The 20,301-nt window shown below is 40.1% G+C and overlaps 1 protein-coding gene across 1 annotated transcript in view; it reads right to left on the bottom strand.

Moving 5' to 3' along the window:
* Window positions 1-6,309, bottom strand: part of ADAM10 (ADAM metallopeptidase domain 10) — a 118,465-nt gene extending 112,156 nt beyond the window's left edge. The window contains 1 exon segment of the mRNA NM_001130531.1: window positions 6,255-6,309. Within this exon segment, the coding sequence (NP_001124003.1) occupies window positions 6,255-6,309 (55 nt within the window).
* Window positions 6,310-20,301: the final 13,992 nt, after the last annotated feature.

Here is a 20,301-nt window from a genome sequence, read left to right as displayed (position 1 = left end):
ATGAATACAGTGAGTCCCAGTCAATACGGCCCAGTTATCATTTCTCCTATTTCCTGCCATGGACTCTCCATTCCAAGCAAGTAAACCTCCATGCATCTTACTACACTATATGCCATTCTCCACTACCTCAAAAAGCTCACCCTAACAGATTGATGTCCCTTCAGCTCAATAAATCCTCCTTTCAACTGCAACTACAATACAAAATTGGAATTCTATTTTTATATCTTGGCATTTCTGTCTACTCTGACAAACTCAGTGTGTTTTTTTATTTCCCTTCTCATTTAGGCATGCGGCATCATGACTCCTACTAGCCACAGACATACAATAAACACTGGTGACTCTATACAGCAATGTTCTTACTGTACACGTTCTCACATTGTTTAGCTGGAACTGTAGACGCCTCAAAATAAATTCATCCAGTATCAAAGGGAGTCTACATTCCCTAAGGACTCTTCTCAGTACAGTTTCCTGCAACCCAGCTAGGAAATGACTGTCCCTACTAGTACTAAGGCAACGCCTTCACACTGCTGGACAGCAGTGTTACTGCCCTCACAGGAATCTAACTGGTAGGATTACAGCTTTTCTATTTATCTCTTTTCATTTATCCTTCCTTTCCTAGTATAAAAATTGACAGCTAAACTAAGTTTAGCCCAAAACTATAACTTTTTCTTATACTAAACCTCAATCATTTAAGAAAAGATAAAATTCAATCCATCTAAAAGGGACACAGTAAATGTGTAACACATCTTAGAAAAACTTCCATCAAAAACAGCCAAAACTGGAGTTCCTGTTGTGGCTCAGTGGGTTACAAACCCAACTATCGTCCATGAGGATTCGGGTTCAATCTCTGGCCTTGCTCAGTGGATTAAGGATCTGGCATTGCCATGAGCTGTGGTGTAGGCTGTAGACTCAGTTTGAATCCTGCGTTGCTTTGGCTGTGGTGTAGAATGGCAGCTGTAGCTCTGATTCAACCCCTAGCCTGGGAACTTCCATATGCCATAGGTGCAGCCCTTAAAAAAAAAAAAAAAAAAAAAAAAAAAAGCCAAAAATTTACAAAGTCTGGTCTCAGAGACTTGTTATACAGGAATCGTCTCATAGCCAAACCTGTCACTGCCCAATAATGTTAGAAAACTGGAGCTTATTGAATTTATTACTCCATTTCACTTTCTTAATTTCAAAAACAGAGTTTATGTTTATAACCTATTCTTAAAAGAAAAAAAGTCTAAGTTATCTATACAACCCTCAACAAATTATTTCCTGAGTCTCATCCCACTAGAAAAGAAGTGGTTTCTTATTTGCTCACTGAGATAGATATGTGGAAAAATTGTATATTCTTTTTTTTTTCAGGGCCGCACCTACGGCACATGGAGGTTCCAGGCTGGGGTCGAATCAGAGGTGCAGCTGCTAGCCTATGCCACAGCCACAACAATGCCAGATCCAAGCCGCATCTGTGACCTACCTCCGCGGCTCACAGCAACACCGGATCCTTAACCCACTAAGCAAGGCCAGGGATCAAACCTGTGTCCTCTTGGATACTAGTTAGATTCGTTTCTGCTGAGCCACAACAGACACTCCATGGAAAAATTATAAATATCATTCTTTAAGACCTCCAAATTGTTACTATAATGAAAACAAGGATTTTAAAAACATCTAATATCATAATACTCGATAAAAAGCATTGTGTATGCCAGTTTTTATTAACAAATTTTTAGGACTATTAAAAAATTAAGAATTACAAACAACATATTAAAAGTTGGATAACAGGTCACAGTCCAAAAAAAAATTTTTTTAAGGTTGTTATCTATGCAAGATAAAGCCAGGGAAGAGATGCAAATAACATACCTGTAAGAACTGAGGTAGGTAACAAAAAATGAGTACAACAGGCCAGCTAGAAGCATAGTACCAGCTAGAAAGAAGGGACCCACGCTGACTCACAGGGCAGCTACTGCTCTACCACTCTGCCCCAGACAACAGAAATACAGCCCAGCAGTGACTAGATTTTCAAGTGTTCCCCCAAAATACAGAAATCTATTAACTCCACTGAGAAATCTCCCAGTTTTCCAATGCTAATCAGTAGCTGAAACGTAAAGACACTGCAAATCAAACAAAACACATCACTAAGGTGGTTCAGTCCAGAGGCCGCCTCTGAGCTAACATGTGAAAGTGCTTTCAAAAAAGTATGGGGGCAATGGGTAAAAAACTCAGGCTTTGGGGTCAAACTGGTTTGGGTTTGAATGTTTAATTTAATCTACCACTTAGCAAGTGGATGATGTCAGAAAAAGTATTTCCTCCAGACTGTTTCGTCACATATAAAATACCACCATTATTTCATAAACGTTGAAAAGTGAAACTTTCTTTTTTATGGTCACACCCAGGCCAGAGATCAAACCCACACTCCCACAGTGAGATCCTCAACCCACTATGCAGGGCTGGGGTTCGAATCCGTGCCTCCACAGAGAGGAGCAGGATCATTAACGCACTGAGCCACAGTACCAAATACTGAAAAGGGAAACTTTTAACACAATTTCAGATACACCACAGATATCACAAAAATGTCCTTCACTGTCCCTGCTCACCCTGCAAGCTTTTAGGATAATAACTTAAAAGATATCAGATAGGGATTCCTGTTGTGGCTCAACAGGTTATGAACCTGACTAGTATCCACAATGATTCGGGTTAGATCCCTGGCCTCACTCAGTGGGTTAAGGATAGCGCTGCCGTGAGCTGTGGTGTAGGTTGAAGACGTGGCTCAGGTCCCGTGTTGCTGTGGCTGTGGTGTAGGCAGGCAGCTACAGCTCCAGTTCGACCCCTAGCCTGGCAACTTCCATATGCCAGAGATGCGCCCCCCCAAAAAAAAAAGATATCAGATAATAAATATCCTTGAAGATCTTAAGTTATAAAAAGATCAGAAAAGAAAGAGGTGCTTTCCTTGCCCATTTCCCTCATACCCTGCTACTCAGAGAGGTCCCATACATACAGAGAGAAGATAGTTAATATAGCGGATGGCTTAAAATGGACCTTCTCAAGATGATACAGCTAACTGGATTTCCTATCTGAGGTTAAAAAGATGAAGAGTAAGAGCTCTTCAGAGTTTCCATGGTGGCTTGGTGGAAACAAATCTGACTAGCATCCATGAGCACCAAAGTTCAATCCCTGGTCTCGTTCAGTGGGTTAAGGATCCAGCATTGCTTGAGCTATGTGGTACAGGTTGCAGACACGGCTCAGATCTGGCATGGCTGTGGCATAGGCCAGTGGCTACAGCTCCAATTCCACCCCTAGCCTGGGAACCTCCACATACCACATGTGCAGTCCTAAAAAGACAAATAAATAAATAAACAAATAAAAACAAAGATAATGACAAAAAGTCTGTCTCTTTTACTAATTTCATAGATCCTTACTTGCTGAGAGAAGTGAGAGAAATTGTATATAAAAGCTTAAGCTTTGATATTTTTAACACTTTTGCACAAACTTCCAGAAAATCTATTTCTTTATAATGCATGGTACAAAGCAAAGCAATCGCACTAGATTTTTGAATATAAAAAAAACATATCCTACTCTAAAGTTCATCAAAGAATGATTTCATTAAACCAAAACACAGGATTGAATTTACTGCTAGAGCTAAAATACTTTTTGACTTCTCAAACACACCAATTTTTTTTTAAGGGGGAGAAAGAAAAAACATCAACTCACCAATATATCTGTGTTAGAAAGCACAATTTACACATAAAAGTTCTTTGGGCTTTATTTAATCAGAATACTTCCAATAAATTTCTAATGTGATTGCCTATAATAAAGAAAAAGGAGTTCCCAATATGGCTCAGCAGCTTAAGAACCAGACTAGTATTCATGCCCTGATCTCACTCATTGGGTTAAAGGATTTGGCATTGCCGCGAGCTGTGGTGTAGGCTGGCAGCTGCAGCTCTGATTCGACCCACAGCCTGCGAACTTCCGTATGCCGCAGGTGCAGCCATAAAAAAAAGAGAAAAAAAAAAAAAGAAAGGCATTTTTATGCATATATTCGAGTATGTGTCTATACTAACACTAAACTCTAGAAAAGTTACAGAATCTTCCCACTAATACAGCATGGGCTGGGACATGTGCAAGAAACCGGCAGCATTAGGAAAGTTTAGTTTTATGGTTCCAAACACATTAATTCTCTTTTCCAGCTGCCCATCCTTCACACTAAGAGCAAGAAAAAAATAACTCAAACAGTGACTGACTAATCAGATAGGGAAAAGCAACTAAAAAGGATTATTAAGTACCTAAAATGTCATTTATATTTAAAGTTTTATTTCCACTACAGCTTCTCCTAATCTACACATACTTATTTTTTCATAAGACAATCTGAATGTATTCTATTCTACATATTATCCTCATATAAACTTCTTATAAACTTGACCATAAATAGCTCAGATCTGTAGAAAAAAATACTATATATCACAATAAAGTTACAAATATCTTCCAGTACCCAAAAGGTACAATCTTAATACTAATTTTAAAATGAAAGATTTCTTAGTGTCTTTTTGAAAAAGTTCTGATTAAACATCAAAAAGTAGTCTTTTAACAAATGTTTAATGCAAAATATTTCATGACTCCAAGAGTTCTGAATTTATAAAATTATTAACAAAGGTCTTAGCCTACAAAGATTATGCCCTCAATTTGCTTTTTCTTCAACCATCAGAATACACCAGTTTCAATTCTTACCGTTTCACTCTTTAAAAACAAAAGATGTTTTATATACTACTACTCATCAGTAGTTTAAACTGCCTCACGTGGTTTGCCTGACTTTTTACTACCTCATGGAAATCCTAACAAAAACAGAAAAGTGGTTTGAAGCCATATCTAGAACATAACTACAAATGTAAAAGAAAAGGCCCTTGCAGAGGGTCTCCAGCATGGCTACTTCAAACTAAACATCTATTAGACGCTCCTAATCTAAATGTTTCTCTAGAAAATGAACTCTACAAACTACATTAGTCCATCTACAAAGTATCACCCTCAGACTAAGACAAAAGCAGGATAAGAACATACTTGGCTCTAACGTCTTAAGTCAAAGTCAAAGAAACAAAAACAATCCACTACATGAAACATTCCGCTATTTCCTAAATTATCAAATTAGTCTTTACTCATGCAAAGCATTCCAGAAAAATTTTCAATCCAATGCTTTTAAACATACTTTGAGGTCTTTATTATGCGCAAGTCAAAAAGTTAACCTAAAATAAAACACTTTACACAACAACAAAAATGATACAGTTGGTCCTGGGATACGCTGGAAATAAATACTGCCTTCAAAACCGAGTGATCAAGAAATTAGCGCTTTCAGCAATTTTAACTCTAATTTGGGGGGTGGAGAGTTGCAACTGTTTTGACAATCCCCTAACTACACAATATGTCTACTCCACCTGACAGTTTAAAAAAACTCTTCAAGTTGGGTCACCCAGGCACTGTCCCTGTAAAAGACCCAATCCAGCCTACAGATCAATGAACAGCCCGTAACTAACGACTTATCTTTCTCGCCACCAAACCCTTTCTCCAGGGCAACGGAATGTTTTCACAGAAGAGAAGCACACCCTCCTGCTATCTCTCTCCAAACAACGGAGCAGCGGCGGCGAACTATGGAGAGCGGTAACCTCCCAGGTCAGACAAGCAGCAGACCACTGCTACCCCTCCACTGGAGGCCCCTCTGCAGAACCGGGTCGGTGTGGATCGCCGCGCCGGGTAAACAACAATAAATATCGCAACTTCACACGAGCCTGCGCAGCGGTTCTCCGCAGCGGAGTGGACTCCGGAATTTGCCACCCGGCAGGGGCCGGGGGCGGACGGGTGAAGAGGGTGAGCGCCGGACAAGGCTGGCAAAGACCGCCGGCCCGGAGGCAGCTGCCCGCCCCGGCGTCTGGTGAGCAGGCTGGAGAGATGGTGCCACCGGCCTGAGCTCCACTGCTCTCGCCTGGCGACCCGACTTTGCTTCTCTGGCAGGCGACCCGAGCCTCCCCTGCTGCTGGGGCGGTAGGGGTGGGGAAGGCCTCGTCGGAGGCTAGGAGCCTCCTCGGCCCGCCAGAGAAGGGAAGGCGGCTGGGGCGCAGGGGACAATAGGGAGCGGGGAGCGCTGCGCGCCGGAGTGGCGCCGCCGGCCGGCGAGGCTGACTGACGCGCCCACCGCGCCGCGCGACCGGGCTCCGCTCGGCCCGGCCGCCGCTGCCGCCGCGCGGTACGCCGTGCTCACGGCGCCCCCGGCGCTTGGTATCGCGCCTTACCTCCCAGCCCCGCTGCCCAGGAGAGGAGCAGAATTAACACTCTCAGCAACACCATCTTCCGCTGCCGCTGCTGGCTGCTGCCGCCGTCTCCTCACGGGTTAACAGCAGCACATCGATCCGGAGGGAGAAGCTGAAGAGGCTTGGTCCAGAGCCTCCAAGAGAAGCCGGGACCTCCCCCGGCAGGAGAACGGCGAAGCACCTCCCTCTCGCCCCACTTCAGGGGCCGGCAAAGCTCCCAGCACCTCCAAAACAGGGACCTCCCTCCCCTTCGTTCGTTTCCTTCCTCCCTTCCCCGCTTTCCTTCCCTCGCTCCTTCCCTCTTCTCTACCTCCCTCCCCCGAGCCCGGGACCTCCGCCTCCTTCCTTGCCACGTGACCCACGGGCGCCCAACCGGCAGGCAGAGCCGCACCCCTTCAGCCCGCCCCTCCCCCTCCCCCAGGCACCCCAGGGACGCGCGCATGCGTGCCGGGGCCAGTTCCCGGGCTGCTAGGCCTGCCGCCGCTTCCTGTCCGCCGGCGGAGAGCTGGGATTGGGCTTGGGAGGCGGGGTTTCCTGGGGCCCCGCCCCCGCACCGGAGCGCAACTCTGCAGACCACAGAGGATTTTATTTTAGTGCTGCTGAGGGCTGTCCCTTGGGTTAAAAGTGAGCGTGAGGGATGTTGAGTGGCCGCTTTCCACTTACTAACTTCACAGGGAATGGAAATTTTGGTTACTTCTTTCTGCTTCTTAGGGTGCGCGACGTCTACCAAGTAAACAAAAGCAAAGTCCCAACAAGCGGTAATTATATTGGCGACAGCCACCAATGAGCAGAACCTAAATGTAACGATCTTCAAACAGCGGAAAACACAGAGCCTAAGCCATATTTCTCTAAACTCTTCACAAATTTGTGTCTCAGACCAGGCCTTAAGCATTCTAAAAGCCCGCAGCCTAAACCACGGGGGTACTGCCGCTCCAACCCCCCAACAAATATCCTCTTTTTCACTCGGTTCCATCTCGGAAGAGAACTCTCAAATTTCCTTCACTCCAGCTTCTTTTTCTTTTTCTTTTTTAAATTGATTGATTGATTGATTGATTGTCTTTTTTTTGCTATTTCTTGGGCCGCTCCTGCGGCATATGGAGATTCCCAGGCTAGGGGTCAAATCGGAGCTATAGCCACGGGCCTACACCAGAGCCACAGCAACGCGGGATCCGAGCCGCGTCTGCAACCTACACCGCAGCTCACGGCAACGCAGGATCATTAACCCATGGAGCAAGGGCAGGGACCGAACCCGCAACCTCATGGTTCCTCGTCGGATTCGTTAACCACTGCGCCACGATGGGAACTCCAGCTTCTTTTTCTTTTAATTTTTTTTTGCTAAAGTATAGTTGATTTACAATGTGCCAATTTCTGCTGTACAGCAAAGTGACTCAGTATACATATATATTTACATTCTTTTTATATTCTTTTCCATCATGGTCTCTGCCAGGAGATGGGATATAGTTACCTGTGCTATACAGTAGGACCTTGTTTATTCATTATAAATGTAATAATTTACATCTACTAACCCCAAGCTCCTAATCCATCCCTCACCCCAACTTCTTTGAAGCTTCTATTTGATTTCTCAGTAACTCACTTTGAGTCTTTAAACTTGTATTTCAGGAGTTCCCACTGTACCTCAGTGGGTTAAGAATGGGACATAGTATCTGTCATGATGTGTGTTTGATCTCTTGCCTTTGCTCAGTGGGTTAAGGTTCTGGTGTTGCCACAAGCATTGGTTCTGGTCGCAGGTGCGGCTCAGATCCTACACCTGTGGTGTAGGCTAGCAGCTGCAGCTCTGATTCAACTCCTAGCCCAGGAACTTCCATATGCCACAGTGCAGTATTAAAAAAAAAAAAAAAAAATGCATTCCATGGATTAAAGACAAATGTAAGAAATGGAACTGTAAGAGTCCTAAAGGAAAACAGGGGAAAAGCTTCATGTTGATCTTGGTGATGATGTTTTGGATATAATATCAAAAGCACAAGCAACGAAAACAAAAAGAAATACGTGGGCCTACATCAAACTTAAAAGCTTTGGCACAGTAGAAGAATTAACAAAATGAAAAGACAAACTTCAGAAAGAGAAATTGCAAATTGTATTTCTGATAAGAGGTCAATATGTAAAATATATAAGGAGTTCTTACAACTCAATAGCAAAAAAGCAAATAATCCAATCTGAAAATGGGCAGAGGAAGTTAACAGACATTGTTCCAAGAAGGACATCCAAATGGCAAACAGGTACTTGAAAAGATGCTCAACACCACTGATTATCATAGAAATGCAAATCAAAACCACAATGAGATATCACCTCACTGTTAAAATGACTGTTGTCAAAAAGACAGAAGCTATGGGAGGGTGGAAATAACATACACACACTACTGTATAAAGTAGATAATTAACAAGAACCTCCTGTATCGCACAGGGAAATCTACTCAATAGTGCGTAATAACCTATATGGGAAAAAACAGATGCATGTATTTAGGTGTATTTGTATGTGTAACTGATTCACTTTGCTGTACACCTGAAATTAATACAACACTGTAAATCAACTATACTCCAATAAAATTAAGTATTTTTTAAAACTAAGTATTTTTTAATAAGCGTTGGCAAGGATTTGGAGAAAGGGGAACATTTGTGCACTGTAGTTAAGGATATAAATTGGTGTAGCCATTACAGAAAACAGCATGGAGATTCCTTAAAAAATAAAAAAGAGGATTACCATATTATCTAGCAACTCCACTCCTGGGTATAAAACCAAAGGAAGTGAAATCAGGACCTTGAAGAGAAATCTGCATTCCCATGTTCGTTGCAGCATTATTCACAATAGCCAGATATGGAAACAACATAAGTGCCCCTCTGTGGAGGAAGGGCTAAAGAGCATGTGCTATAAATATATACAGTGGAATACTATTCAGCCAGGAGAAAAAAGGAAATCTTGCCAGCAGGGATGAATGCTGAAGCTATTATGCTAAGTGAAATAAGTCAGACAAGGAAAGACAAATACTGTGTGATCTCATTTACATGTGGAATCTAAAAAAGCCAAATTTAAAGGAGCAGTAAAATGGTGGTTACCAGGGGCTGGGAGTTGGGGGAAATGGGGGAGATGTTGGTCAAAGGGTACAAACTTCCAGTTACAAGATGAGTAAGTTCTGGGGATCTAATGTACAGCATGCTGACTATAGTTAATAACACTGGTAATCATTTTGCAACTATAAGTGTATCAAATCAATATGTATACACTTTAAACTTACACAATATTATATGTAGATTATATTTCAATAAAGCTGGAAAATAATTAAAATTAACTAAATAAAAAGTAAACAATTCAGTGGCATTTGGTAAATTCACAGTGCTATGCAACTATTACCACTATCTAGTTCCAAAACATATTCACATGACAGTGGTGGTCTAATGGTTAGGATTTGGCACTCTCTCATTTACCAAAACATAGTCATATGACGAATGAGAAAAAAATGTGTATTTCATGAACTAGAACTTTTTTATAATATTTAACTAAGATCATCTTCATCTATTTGGCATCCTGCTTCAGTAGGCTGAATTAGAGATTTTAGGTATTAATGGTATTAATGTTAATAACAATTTGGAATTATTTGGATAATAACAATTTGGAATTCGTACTTCTTACTTTATATTTTTTTACAATTTACTGCTGTTAACATAAGTCAGGCGTATGCTTCTTTAATTCTCATTTTGAAAAATAAATTATTAAGTTTTGCTCCAACATTAACAAGCTCAAAAATACTGTCAGAAGTTCTAAAATCATCATTAATAGCATCCATTTACAATGAGATGTCTGGAAGGAATGCAGAATCTCATAAAATTTTTTTTCCTTTCTTAAAAGAGCCAATCTTAGGAAACAGTTACATGCAAATATTTCATCGCCTATCATCTATGTTTGTTACTATTTTCTTTCAGAGGAGCTATCAACAAATGTTTTGATTTTCCAGTGATTAGACCATCCTGTGGCATGTTTAGTGTTACACAGTATCTTCCGTAATTTATTCCAGTGATTAGAGGCAAATGGCACTTTCTCTTTAATTTCAACTGGAAAAAAAAAAAAAAAAAAACAGAATGGCATTTTGCATCACCAGGTGATCACTGAAAATTATGTTTACGATAGTATTTTTTTATTTAAAAACATAAGTACATTATATACCAGCATCATAATGAATGGTGTTCTCAATGTACATTGACTTTTGATTTCATTGAAGAGACAGAAAACACAATCATTTTGCTAACTTTTCCTTGCTCAATCAAGATATTTACATAATTTGAATTTTTAAGAGTAGTGGTGGAAATTAGTGGAGTGGAATTTATAATGGAGTTTTTATTTTGTTTCGTTTCCAGTTTTATTAAGGTATTGTTGACAAAGTTATAATGTAAAATGTAAAATTGTAAAATAAAAAATGAAAAAATATAACATACATTCTTATATCACTTTAATCTACTATAATAGAAAAGTTTAAAATATAGAAAAAAGAAATTAAATACCATCCACAGTAATAATACTCAGCCACTACTTAGTGAATTTCCTTGCAGATATTTTTCATTGTAGTTTTTATTAGTTTTACATTGTTGTGATCATAACATATGAATACTTTTCTATTCTGCTTTTTCAGTAAACAACATTATGAAATGTGCTTGAGATTCTGCTGTCTAGTAAAGAGAATATCAAACTCAAAACCAAACGATATGTACAAGTTTTGGAGTTCTGGCCTCCGCTTAATCTCCAAGTTCCCTTTATTAATTTGAGGTGTTTATTATAGGTGCCTATTCTGTGCCCCATGCAATGCTGGGGATTGAATATACCAAGAAAAGTAAGCCAGAATTTTTGTCCTCAGAGCTCTCAACTCAGTAATTACCCTCTGCCTTCACAGAAATAGGAGCTTACCTATGTGAGTTTAAGGGCATGAAATAAATATTGAAATTTAACCATTAAAAAAAATGATGAATGGTGTTCCAATGTTACTTGTTTGGACCACTATTTTCGTTGAATTTTTTTTCCCTTTTTTAGGGCCATACCTGTGGCATATGGAAGTTCCCCAGGCTGGGGTGGAATTGGAGCTGCAGCTGCTGATCTATGCCATAGCCACCACGGGGACACTGGATCTGAGCCACGTTTGCAAACTATGCCGCAGCTGGTGGCAAGGCCAGAGATTTAACCCACTGAACAAGGCCTGGGATCAAACCTTCAACCTCACCAACACTATGTCAGGTTCTTACCCCGCTGAGCCACAATGGGAACACCAATAATTCTTTTTTTGAATGAGAAAGATGAAGTATATCCCTTGTGAGATCATTTTGATGATTAAATTTAAATTATTTAACATTTATGAAGTGAGTATAATAGTGTCTGGCAGGTAATAATTGCTATATAAGTGATTAAGTGTAAAGAGAAATATGGTTCTTCCATTAACACTTGTCCATTCGAAAGCAGTGATTGATAACTTTATTTCCTTAGCAACAACACACAGCTTTTGAAACTACCAGTATATATATATATATATACACACATACATACATATATTTAAATGTTATCCTCAAGTTTTAGTAATGAGAAATTCAACTAGGAAGCACATAGCAGTATACAGTACATTATACAAGTAACCGCAAGAAAATGCTTGCTGTGCACCTTAAAGCCAATCCTGGTCAATGTTTCAACAATTACATTTAAATTTTTCCGGCTCCTAGTAAACTGCCTGCTGCAGGTCTCACTGTCATGCCAAACTCACAATGTCTAACTTATCTCTCATAATGTCAGGACCACTCTCCCAGTAATCTGGGATAGAGAGTGGAATCATCTCAGAATCTTCTTCCCTTATCTATTCAAAACCAGTCAGCAAGAATTGATTCTTCCCTAAAAATGCCTTTCTTGTGCCTTTAATCCTTCCCTACCCACTACAGTCACTGCACACCACACCATGATTTTTCTCTAGTTTAGTGGACTTACTCCAGCCTCTCTCACTCCTGATCCTCACCTCAAACCTCACCTCAATCCACTGCAGTGTGCATCCATCCCCATCACTCCCAAGAAGCTACTCTTGCTGGGGCCATCAAAGATCTGTTAGTCATCATGCCACTGCACACTTTCACTCCTTATCTAACTAGACCTCTTGGTCAATTAACACTCCTCAAAATTCCCTCCTCCCATTTTTCCCAAGACCTAGTTCTCCTGATTTTCCTCCTTACTTTTAACTGCAATGTCTGCATCTCTTCCCTGAGACTTTTTTTTCTCTTTATCCTTTAGATACTGGTGTTCCTGAGGACTTTATCTTTGGCTTGCTTATCTTCTCATTCTTCACTTACTTGATTATTTTTTTTACTGCCTCCAAATGTCAATGACTCACTAGGCTGTAATCCCCTGAAACCAAAGGCTGGGTCTGTCTTGTTCTGAATTTTACCTCACTGTTTAGCACATAGTCAAGCACTTTTCCTGCACCTGTATTCCAAGTCCCAGTCCTACTTCCTAGTTGCATCTTTTGCCAGCTGTGCATCTTTGAGTAAGTTAAGACATCTGTACCACAGTTTCATATTTTTTACAAAGGGAAGAGTAGTAATAACTACCTCAGAAGGCTGAGTTAAATAAATTAATAGAAATAAAGAACTAAGAATGTTGCAAGGCATATAGCAAGCATTATAAAATTGTGGATAATGTTATATCCAACCTATACATATGTATATCTAATATATACTAGACAACTCCTTCCTGACATTACATGACCAGACCAAATTCATCATGTCCCAAACTGAACAAACCCCCTACATCAACCTACCCATACTGTATTTTTTTCCTGCTAAGTTCTCTGGGGTAAGGCAATACCATCTATGCAATTAACTAAACTTCTTTCCCATTCCAGCTCATCAACTCATCAACGCATCTCTATTCTCCATTGTACAAAATCCCACCCACCCCAGCTACTTCTACTGACACAACCCAAGCTCTGGTCTCTCTGACTCACATTGTCCACTTCCTGCACTTTTGCCTCCACTGTGTGCCAGAGTGAGCTTTTTGAAAAATAATAGTTTTATCTCCAGGATAAAATGCGAGGCCTTCATGCTCTAGTCTTTGCCTTCCTTGCCAGGTTCATCTTTCATGGCTCCTTCCCTACTTTATCTTCTAAAATTAGCAAGGACAGGGAGTTCCCTGGCAGTCTAGTGGTTAGAGCTCTGTGTTTTCACCATTGCGGCTGGGGTTCACTCCCTGGTCTAGGAACTGAGATTCCACCACAAGCCACTGCATGCTGCAGCCCCCCCCAAAAAATATAGTAAAAGTAGCTGGAGTTCCCTTGTGGCCCTGGCATTGTCGCTGCAGGAGTTGCAGTCACTGCTATGGCTCAGGTTCAAAGTCTGGCTTGGAAATTTCCATCCACATGCGGTGGGTACAGACCAAAAAAAAAGTAGCAAGGACAGTAAAATCAGAGTAATAATAGTATCTGGCTGTAGGTAAGGAAATGGAAGCTTAAATAACTTAAATAAGGTGCCATAAGCCTGGATGCTGGTATGCGGCAGAGCCAGTACCCAGAGTTAAATTTGCCTCCAAAGCATGTGCTTTATTCACTACAATATGCTGCTGTTCAAATGCAGTTGTCTTCTCAAACACACATGTCACTTTCCTCTTTTATATCTTTGCACATTTTATTCCCTCAATAAAATTTCAATAATTCATTTTAATATGTGTTTGTTAGAATTTTGCTCTCTGTATAAACGAGGTGATCAGAGAAGGAAAGCACTTAGAAAATCCGCTTTTGGGAAAAGAGATCAGTGAAAAATGGTATTTAAAAGTCATATCAGAAATATCACTTTCCTTTAAAATTAAATATATATATAGTTCAATATATGGCTTGGGTTTCTCCTTTGTAAAATCTTCACTATCTTTACCACTACACAAAATTAAACTTGACTATATTGCAATGGTTTGTTAAAAATTGTCCCTGAAGTTCCTGATGTGGCTCAGAGGAAATGAATCTGACTAGTATCCATGAGGACGCAGGTTCAATCCCTGGCCTCACTCAGTGGATTAAGGATCTGGCATTGCCGTGAGCTGTGGTAGGTGAGTCACAGACATGGCTCGGATCTGACCTTGCTGTGGCTGTGGTGTACACCAGCAGCTACAGCTCTGATTCGACCCCTAGACTGGGAACCTCTATTTAGGGTATGGCTCTAAAAAAAAAGAATAAATAAATAATAAAATCTTCCCTAATTCTTTTTTTTTTTCTTTTTGTGGCCGCACCCAAAATATGTAGAAGTTCCAGGGTCGAGGATCAAACCCATACCACAATAGTGACCCAAGCCACAGCAGTGACAATTCCAGATCCTTAAACCAATGCACCACCATGGAACTAAATCTTCACTAATTCTCTCTTTTCTTTTTTAACTCAATGACTTTTATTACATTTATAGTTGTACAATGAGCATCACAACCCAATTTTATAGCATTTCCTCCCAGACTCCCAGCCCATTCCCACACACCCCCACCTATCTCCTTTGGAAACCATAAATTTTTCCCTAATTCTTAAAGATAGTAATGAATCACATGTTATAGGAGTTTTAAAAACAGAATCTCAGAGAGTTAAGCAAATATATAACAAATGCTTAATCTTAATGCCAGAAGAGGATCCATTTTACTAATTTATTCAAACTAGGAGAGCTCCCCCACTTCTGCCTAAAATCCTAATATCTTATTCTAACATTCAAGGTGCTCCACAAAACTCATTTGTCCAAATTTTCTTTCTTCTCCATTAAATGAGACTTTAACTCTAACCTGTCAAACTACACTTGGGAACACCAGCATCTTAAACTTTCCCCCTTCCAAGATTCTTATAACTCTGTTTTCTTTCTGATTATACATTATGTTAAAAAAAAAAAAAAGACAGTGGACCCAAAATGGAATTGCTTATGCTAAGCCCCAAGTCACCAAACCAAGATTTAATTTAATAGTTTCATTTCCCTCAGAAATAGAATCTTAAACCAGTCAATCAGGAATCAGCTGATCAGAACTTGTTAGGTAATGTACCCAATAGTCCCCACCTATAACCTAGGGAAAGTTACTTTGCAGTAACCAATGCACTTTTTGGGCCTAGTAGAACTTTCTTGTTTTCACTCTCTTCTCCCTGTGAAAGCCTTTCATTTTGTACAGATCCTCACAACTCCTTTGTATTGCTAGATTGGATGCTTCCTGATTCAACTCAATTTTTGCTCAAATAAACTCTTAAAAATTTTTACTATGCCTCAGTATATCTTTTAGCAAGGATTGCATACATAGGTTTTCAAGGGCTGGTCACAACCTGATAGCTTGTAAACAAACAGACTCACAAACAAGTTCAGTTTGATGGGCAGTTAAATTTTATTTTCTTAACTATATGGCAATATTCAACAGTTAGGGGCTTTCATATTAAAAACTTAACTATTCTTGGTTACAGCTCTGATTAAAACATTTTGTTCTCTCCATGAAAAAAAAAAAAAAAACTAGAAGCCAGATTTTCTGCAAAAACTGGAAGGTTAAGTAGACTTAAGTTCCTGCAAAACATCAACTGGCTGAAATTGACTAGAGGCTGCCCTCCTTGAATGAAGGGGGTCTAACATCACCCCAGCCTGCATTATTCCTGTCAGTATTTGACCTTCTGACTCTTGTTTTAAGAATTAGACCAAGTGCCAAAGAGTCCTGAAGTGTTTTCCTAGATTCTCGGGGCCCTCTAATCTCAATCATATTTTAGTTCAAAGTGCCTATTATTTATTATCTTTCATCTGCAATGAATCATGTGTTACTCTATGGAAATTCTCATATTATTATCCTGACATTGCAGAGGACAGAGATAAAGAGGCTTTGAGGCAAAGAAGCAAGCATTTTTTTAACTCGATGAATTTTACTATATTTATAGTTGTAAAACCATCATTATAACCTAATTTTAGAACATTTCCATCCAAAACCCCAAGTCCATCCCTCCCCCCAACCTGTCCCCTTTGGTAACCATAAGTTTTTCAAAGTCTGTGAGTCTATTTCTGTTCTGCAAATAAGTTCATTTGTACCTTTTTTTTTTTTAGATTCCACACATAAGTGATAGTATATGATGTTTATATCTCAATGTCAAACGCTAGCACTTAGCACAATAATTAATTTCTAGGTGCATCCATATTGCTGCAAAAGCCATTATTTCAAACTTTTTTATGGCTGCGTAGTATTCCACTGAGTATATGTACCACATACTCTTTTTTTTTTTTTTTTTTGCTTTTTAGGGCCTCACCTGTGGCATGTCAAAGTTTCCAGGGCTAAGGGTCGAATTGGAGCTACAGCCACAGCAATGCCAGATCCAAGCCTCTTCTGTGAACTATACCAAAACTCGTGGCAACACCAGATCCTTAACCCATTGAGCAAGGCCAGGGATCAAACCTGCACCCTCATGGAAACTAGTCGGATTAATTTCCGCTGAGCCACAATGGGGACTCCCCACATCTTCTTTATCCACTCCTCTGTCGATGGACATTTAGGTTGCTTCCATGTCTTGGCTGTTGTATACAGTGGTGCAATGAACATTGAGGTACATGTGTCTTTTCGAGAGTCATGGTTCTCTCCAGATAGATGCCCAGGAGTAGGATTGCTGGATCAAATGATAACTCTATTTTTAGATTTTTGAGCAATCTCCATACTGTTTTCCATAGTGGTTGTACCAATTTACATTCCCACCAGCAGTGTAAGAGGGTTTCCTTTTCTTCACACCCTCTCCATCATTTATTGTTTGTAGATTTTTTGATGATGGCCATTTTGGCTGGTGTAAGGTGGTAACTCATAGTACTTTTGATTAACATTTCTCTAATAACTAGTGATGTTGAACAATTTTTCATGTGTTTTTGGCCATCTGTATGTCTTCCTTGGAGAAAGGTCTGTTTAGAGCTGCTGCCCATTTTTTTTGATGGGGTCAATTGTTTCTTATTTAATTTTATTTATTTATTTATTTATTTATTTATTTATTTATTTATTTAGACTTTTCTAGGGCCGCACCCACAGTATGTGGAGGTTCCCACACTAGGGGTCAAATCAGAGCTGTGGCCGCTGGCCTTCGCCAGAGCCACAGCAACTCGTGATCCGAGCCATATCTGCAACCCATGCCACAGTTCACGGCAGTGCTGGGTCCTTAACCCACTGAGCGAGGCCAGAGACAAACCCACAACTTTAAGGTTCCTAGTCGGATTTGTTAACCGCTGTGCCACCAAGGGAACTCCGATTGTTTTTTAATATTGAGCTAAAGGAGGTGTTCATATATTTCAGATTAACCCCTTGTCAGTTGCTTTATTTGTAAATATTTTCTCCCACTCTATGGGTTGTCTTTTCATTTTGTTTAGGGTTTCCTTTGCTGCACAAAAACTTTTAAGTTTAGTTAGGTCTCATTTGCTTATTTTTGTTTTTATTTTTACTACTCTAGAAGGTGGATCTGAGAAAATACTGCTGCAGTTTGAGTCAGACATTGTTCAGCCTAAGTTTTCTTCTAAGATTTTTATAGTATTCACTCTTATATTTAGGTCTTTAAACAATTTTGTGTGTGTGTGTGTCTTTTTAGGGCCACTCCCATGGCATATGGAAGTTCCTAGGCTAGGGGTTGAATTGGAGCTGAAGCTGCCGGCCTACACCACAGCCACAGCCATGCTGGATCGAAGCCACCTCTGCAACCTACACCACAGCTCATAGTCCAGGGATCAAACCTGCGTCCTTATGGATTCTAGTTGGATTCGTTAACCACCGAGCGATGACTGGAACTCTTATTTAAACCATTTTGAGTTTATTTTTGTGTATGGTGTTAGAGTGTTTGAATTTCATTCTTTTATGTATAGCTGTCTAGTTTTCCCAGCAACACTTATTGAAGGGATTGTATTATCTCCATTGTATTTTTTTTTGCCTCCTTTGTCATAGATTTGCTGACCGTAGGTGCATGGGTTCAATTCTGGGCTTTCTTTTTTTTTTGTCTTTTTGCCATTTCTTTGGGCCACTCCTGTGGCATATGGAGGTTCCCAGGCTAGGGGTCGAATCGGAGCTGTAGCTGCCAGCCTACGCCAGAGCCACAGCAACGTGGGATCTGAGCCGCGTCTGCAAACTACACCACAGTTTACGGCAACGCCGGATCCTTAACCCACTGAGCAAGGGCAGGGACGGAACCCGCAACCTCATGGTTCCTAGTCGGATTCGTTAACCACTGTGCCATGATGGGAACTCCAATTCTGGGCTTTCTATGCAGTTCCATTCATCTATATTTTTGCCTTTGTGCCGGTACCATACTGTTTTGATGACTATAGCTTTGTAGTATAGTCTGAGGTTAGTGATCCTGATTCCTCCAGCTCCATCTTTCTCAGGACTGCTTTGGCTATTAGAGTCTTTTGTATTTCCAAACAAATTTTAAAATATTTTTTTTCTGTTCTGTGAAAAATGCCATGGCTAATTTGATAGGGAATATGCTGAACCTGTAGTTTCCCTTGGGTGGTATATTGATTTTGACAATATTTATTCTTTCAATCTAAGAGCATGGTATATCTTTCCATCTGGTTGTGTTGTCTGATTTTTTTCATCAGCATCTTACAGTTTTCAGAGTACTTGTCTTTTGTCTCTTTAGGTAGGTATGTTGCTAGATTTTTTTTTTTTTTTTGATGCAGTGGTAAATGGGATTGTTTTCTTTCTTTCTTTCTTACTTTATTTCCTTCTTATGGCCACACCCACAGCATATGGAAGTTCCCAGGCTAGAGGTCAAATCGGAGCTATGCCACAGCCACAGCCACGCCATATCTGAGCCACATCAGTGATCTACACTACAGCCACGGCAATCCCAGATCTTTAACCCACTGAGTGGGGCCAGGAATCTAACCCACATCCTCATGGATATTAGTTGGGTTTGTTACCCCTGAGCCACATTAGGAACTCCCCTAATTTCTTATTCTGATCTTTTGTTGTTAGTATATAGAAATGCAGTTGATTTCTGTGTATTAATTTTATATCCTAGGACTTTATACCAAATTAATCAATGAGCTCTAATGTTTCTCTGGTTGCATCTTTAGGACTTTCTAGGTACAGTATCATGTCATGTGCAAACAGTGATACTTTTACTTCTTCATTTCTAATCTGGATTCCTTTTATTTCTTGTTCTTCTCTGATTGCTGTGGCAAGGACTTCCAAAACTATGTTGAAAAGAAGTGGTTAGAGTACACATCTTGGTCTACCTCCTGATCATAGTGGGAATTCTTTCAGCTTTTCACTATTGAGAATGATGTTAACTGTGGGTTTGTCATATATGGCCTTTATTTTGCTGAGGTGGGTTCCCTCTATTCCAACTTTCTGGAGAGTTTTTTTTTAATCAGAAATGGGCATTGGATTTTGCCAAAAGCTTTTTCTGTGTCTATTGAGAGGATCATATGGGTTTTTTTATTCTTCAGTTTGTTAATGCAGTATATCACACTGATTGATTTGTGGATATTGAAAAATCCTTGGATCCCTGGGATAAATCCCACTTAATCGTGGTGTAATCCTTTTAATGTATTGCTGTATTTTGTTTGCTATTATTTTGTTGAGGAATTTGCATCTATGTCATGAGTGATATTGGCCTGTAATTTTCTTTTTTGTGATGTCTTTGTCTGCTTTTTGGTAGCAGGGTGATAGTGGCCTCATAGAATGAGTTTGGGAGTGTTCCTTCCTCTGCAATTTTTTAGAATACTTACAGAATGAGAGGTGTTAACTTGTCTCTGAATTTTTTTTCTTTTTTCTTTTTTTGCTTTTTACAGCCGCACCTGCAGTATATGGAAATTCCCAGGCTAGGGGTTGAATTGGAGATACAGCTGCCAGCCTTCACCACAGCCACAGCAATGCTGGATCCTTAACCCAGTGAACGAGGCCAGGGATTGAACCCACATCTTCATGGATACTAGTGGGATTAGTTTCTGCTGCACCAGGAAGGGAACTCGCAACTCTTTTTTAAATTTTTTATAGAATTCACCTGTGAATCCATCTCGTCCTGGAATATTGTTTCTTGGAAGTT

This window comes from Sus scrofa, chromosome 1 (genome assembly GCF_054392235.1).
Source record: "Sus scrofa isolate SSC_HxYL_T2T_F1_AM1 chromosome 1, Sscrofa_HxYL_maternal_Yorkshire_Landrace_v2.0, whole genome shotgun sequence".
Lineage (NCBI taxonomy): Eukaryota > Metazoa > Chordata > Mammalia > Artiodactyla > Suidae > Sus > Sus scrofa.
Note: the sequence above shows the minus strand (reverse complement) of the source record. Positions and strands in the feature narration are given on the sequence as shown.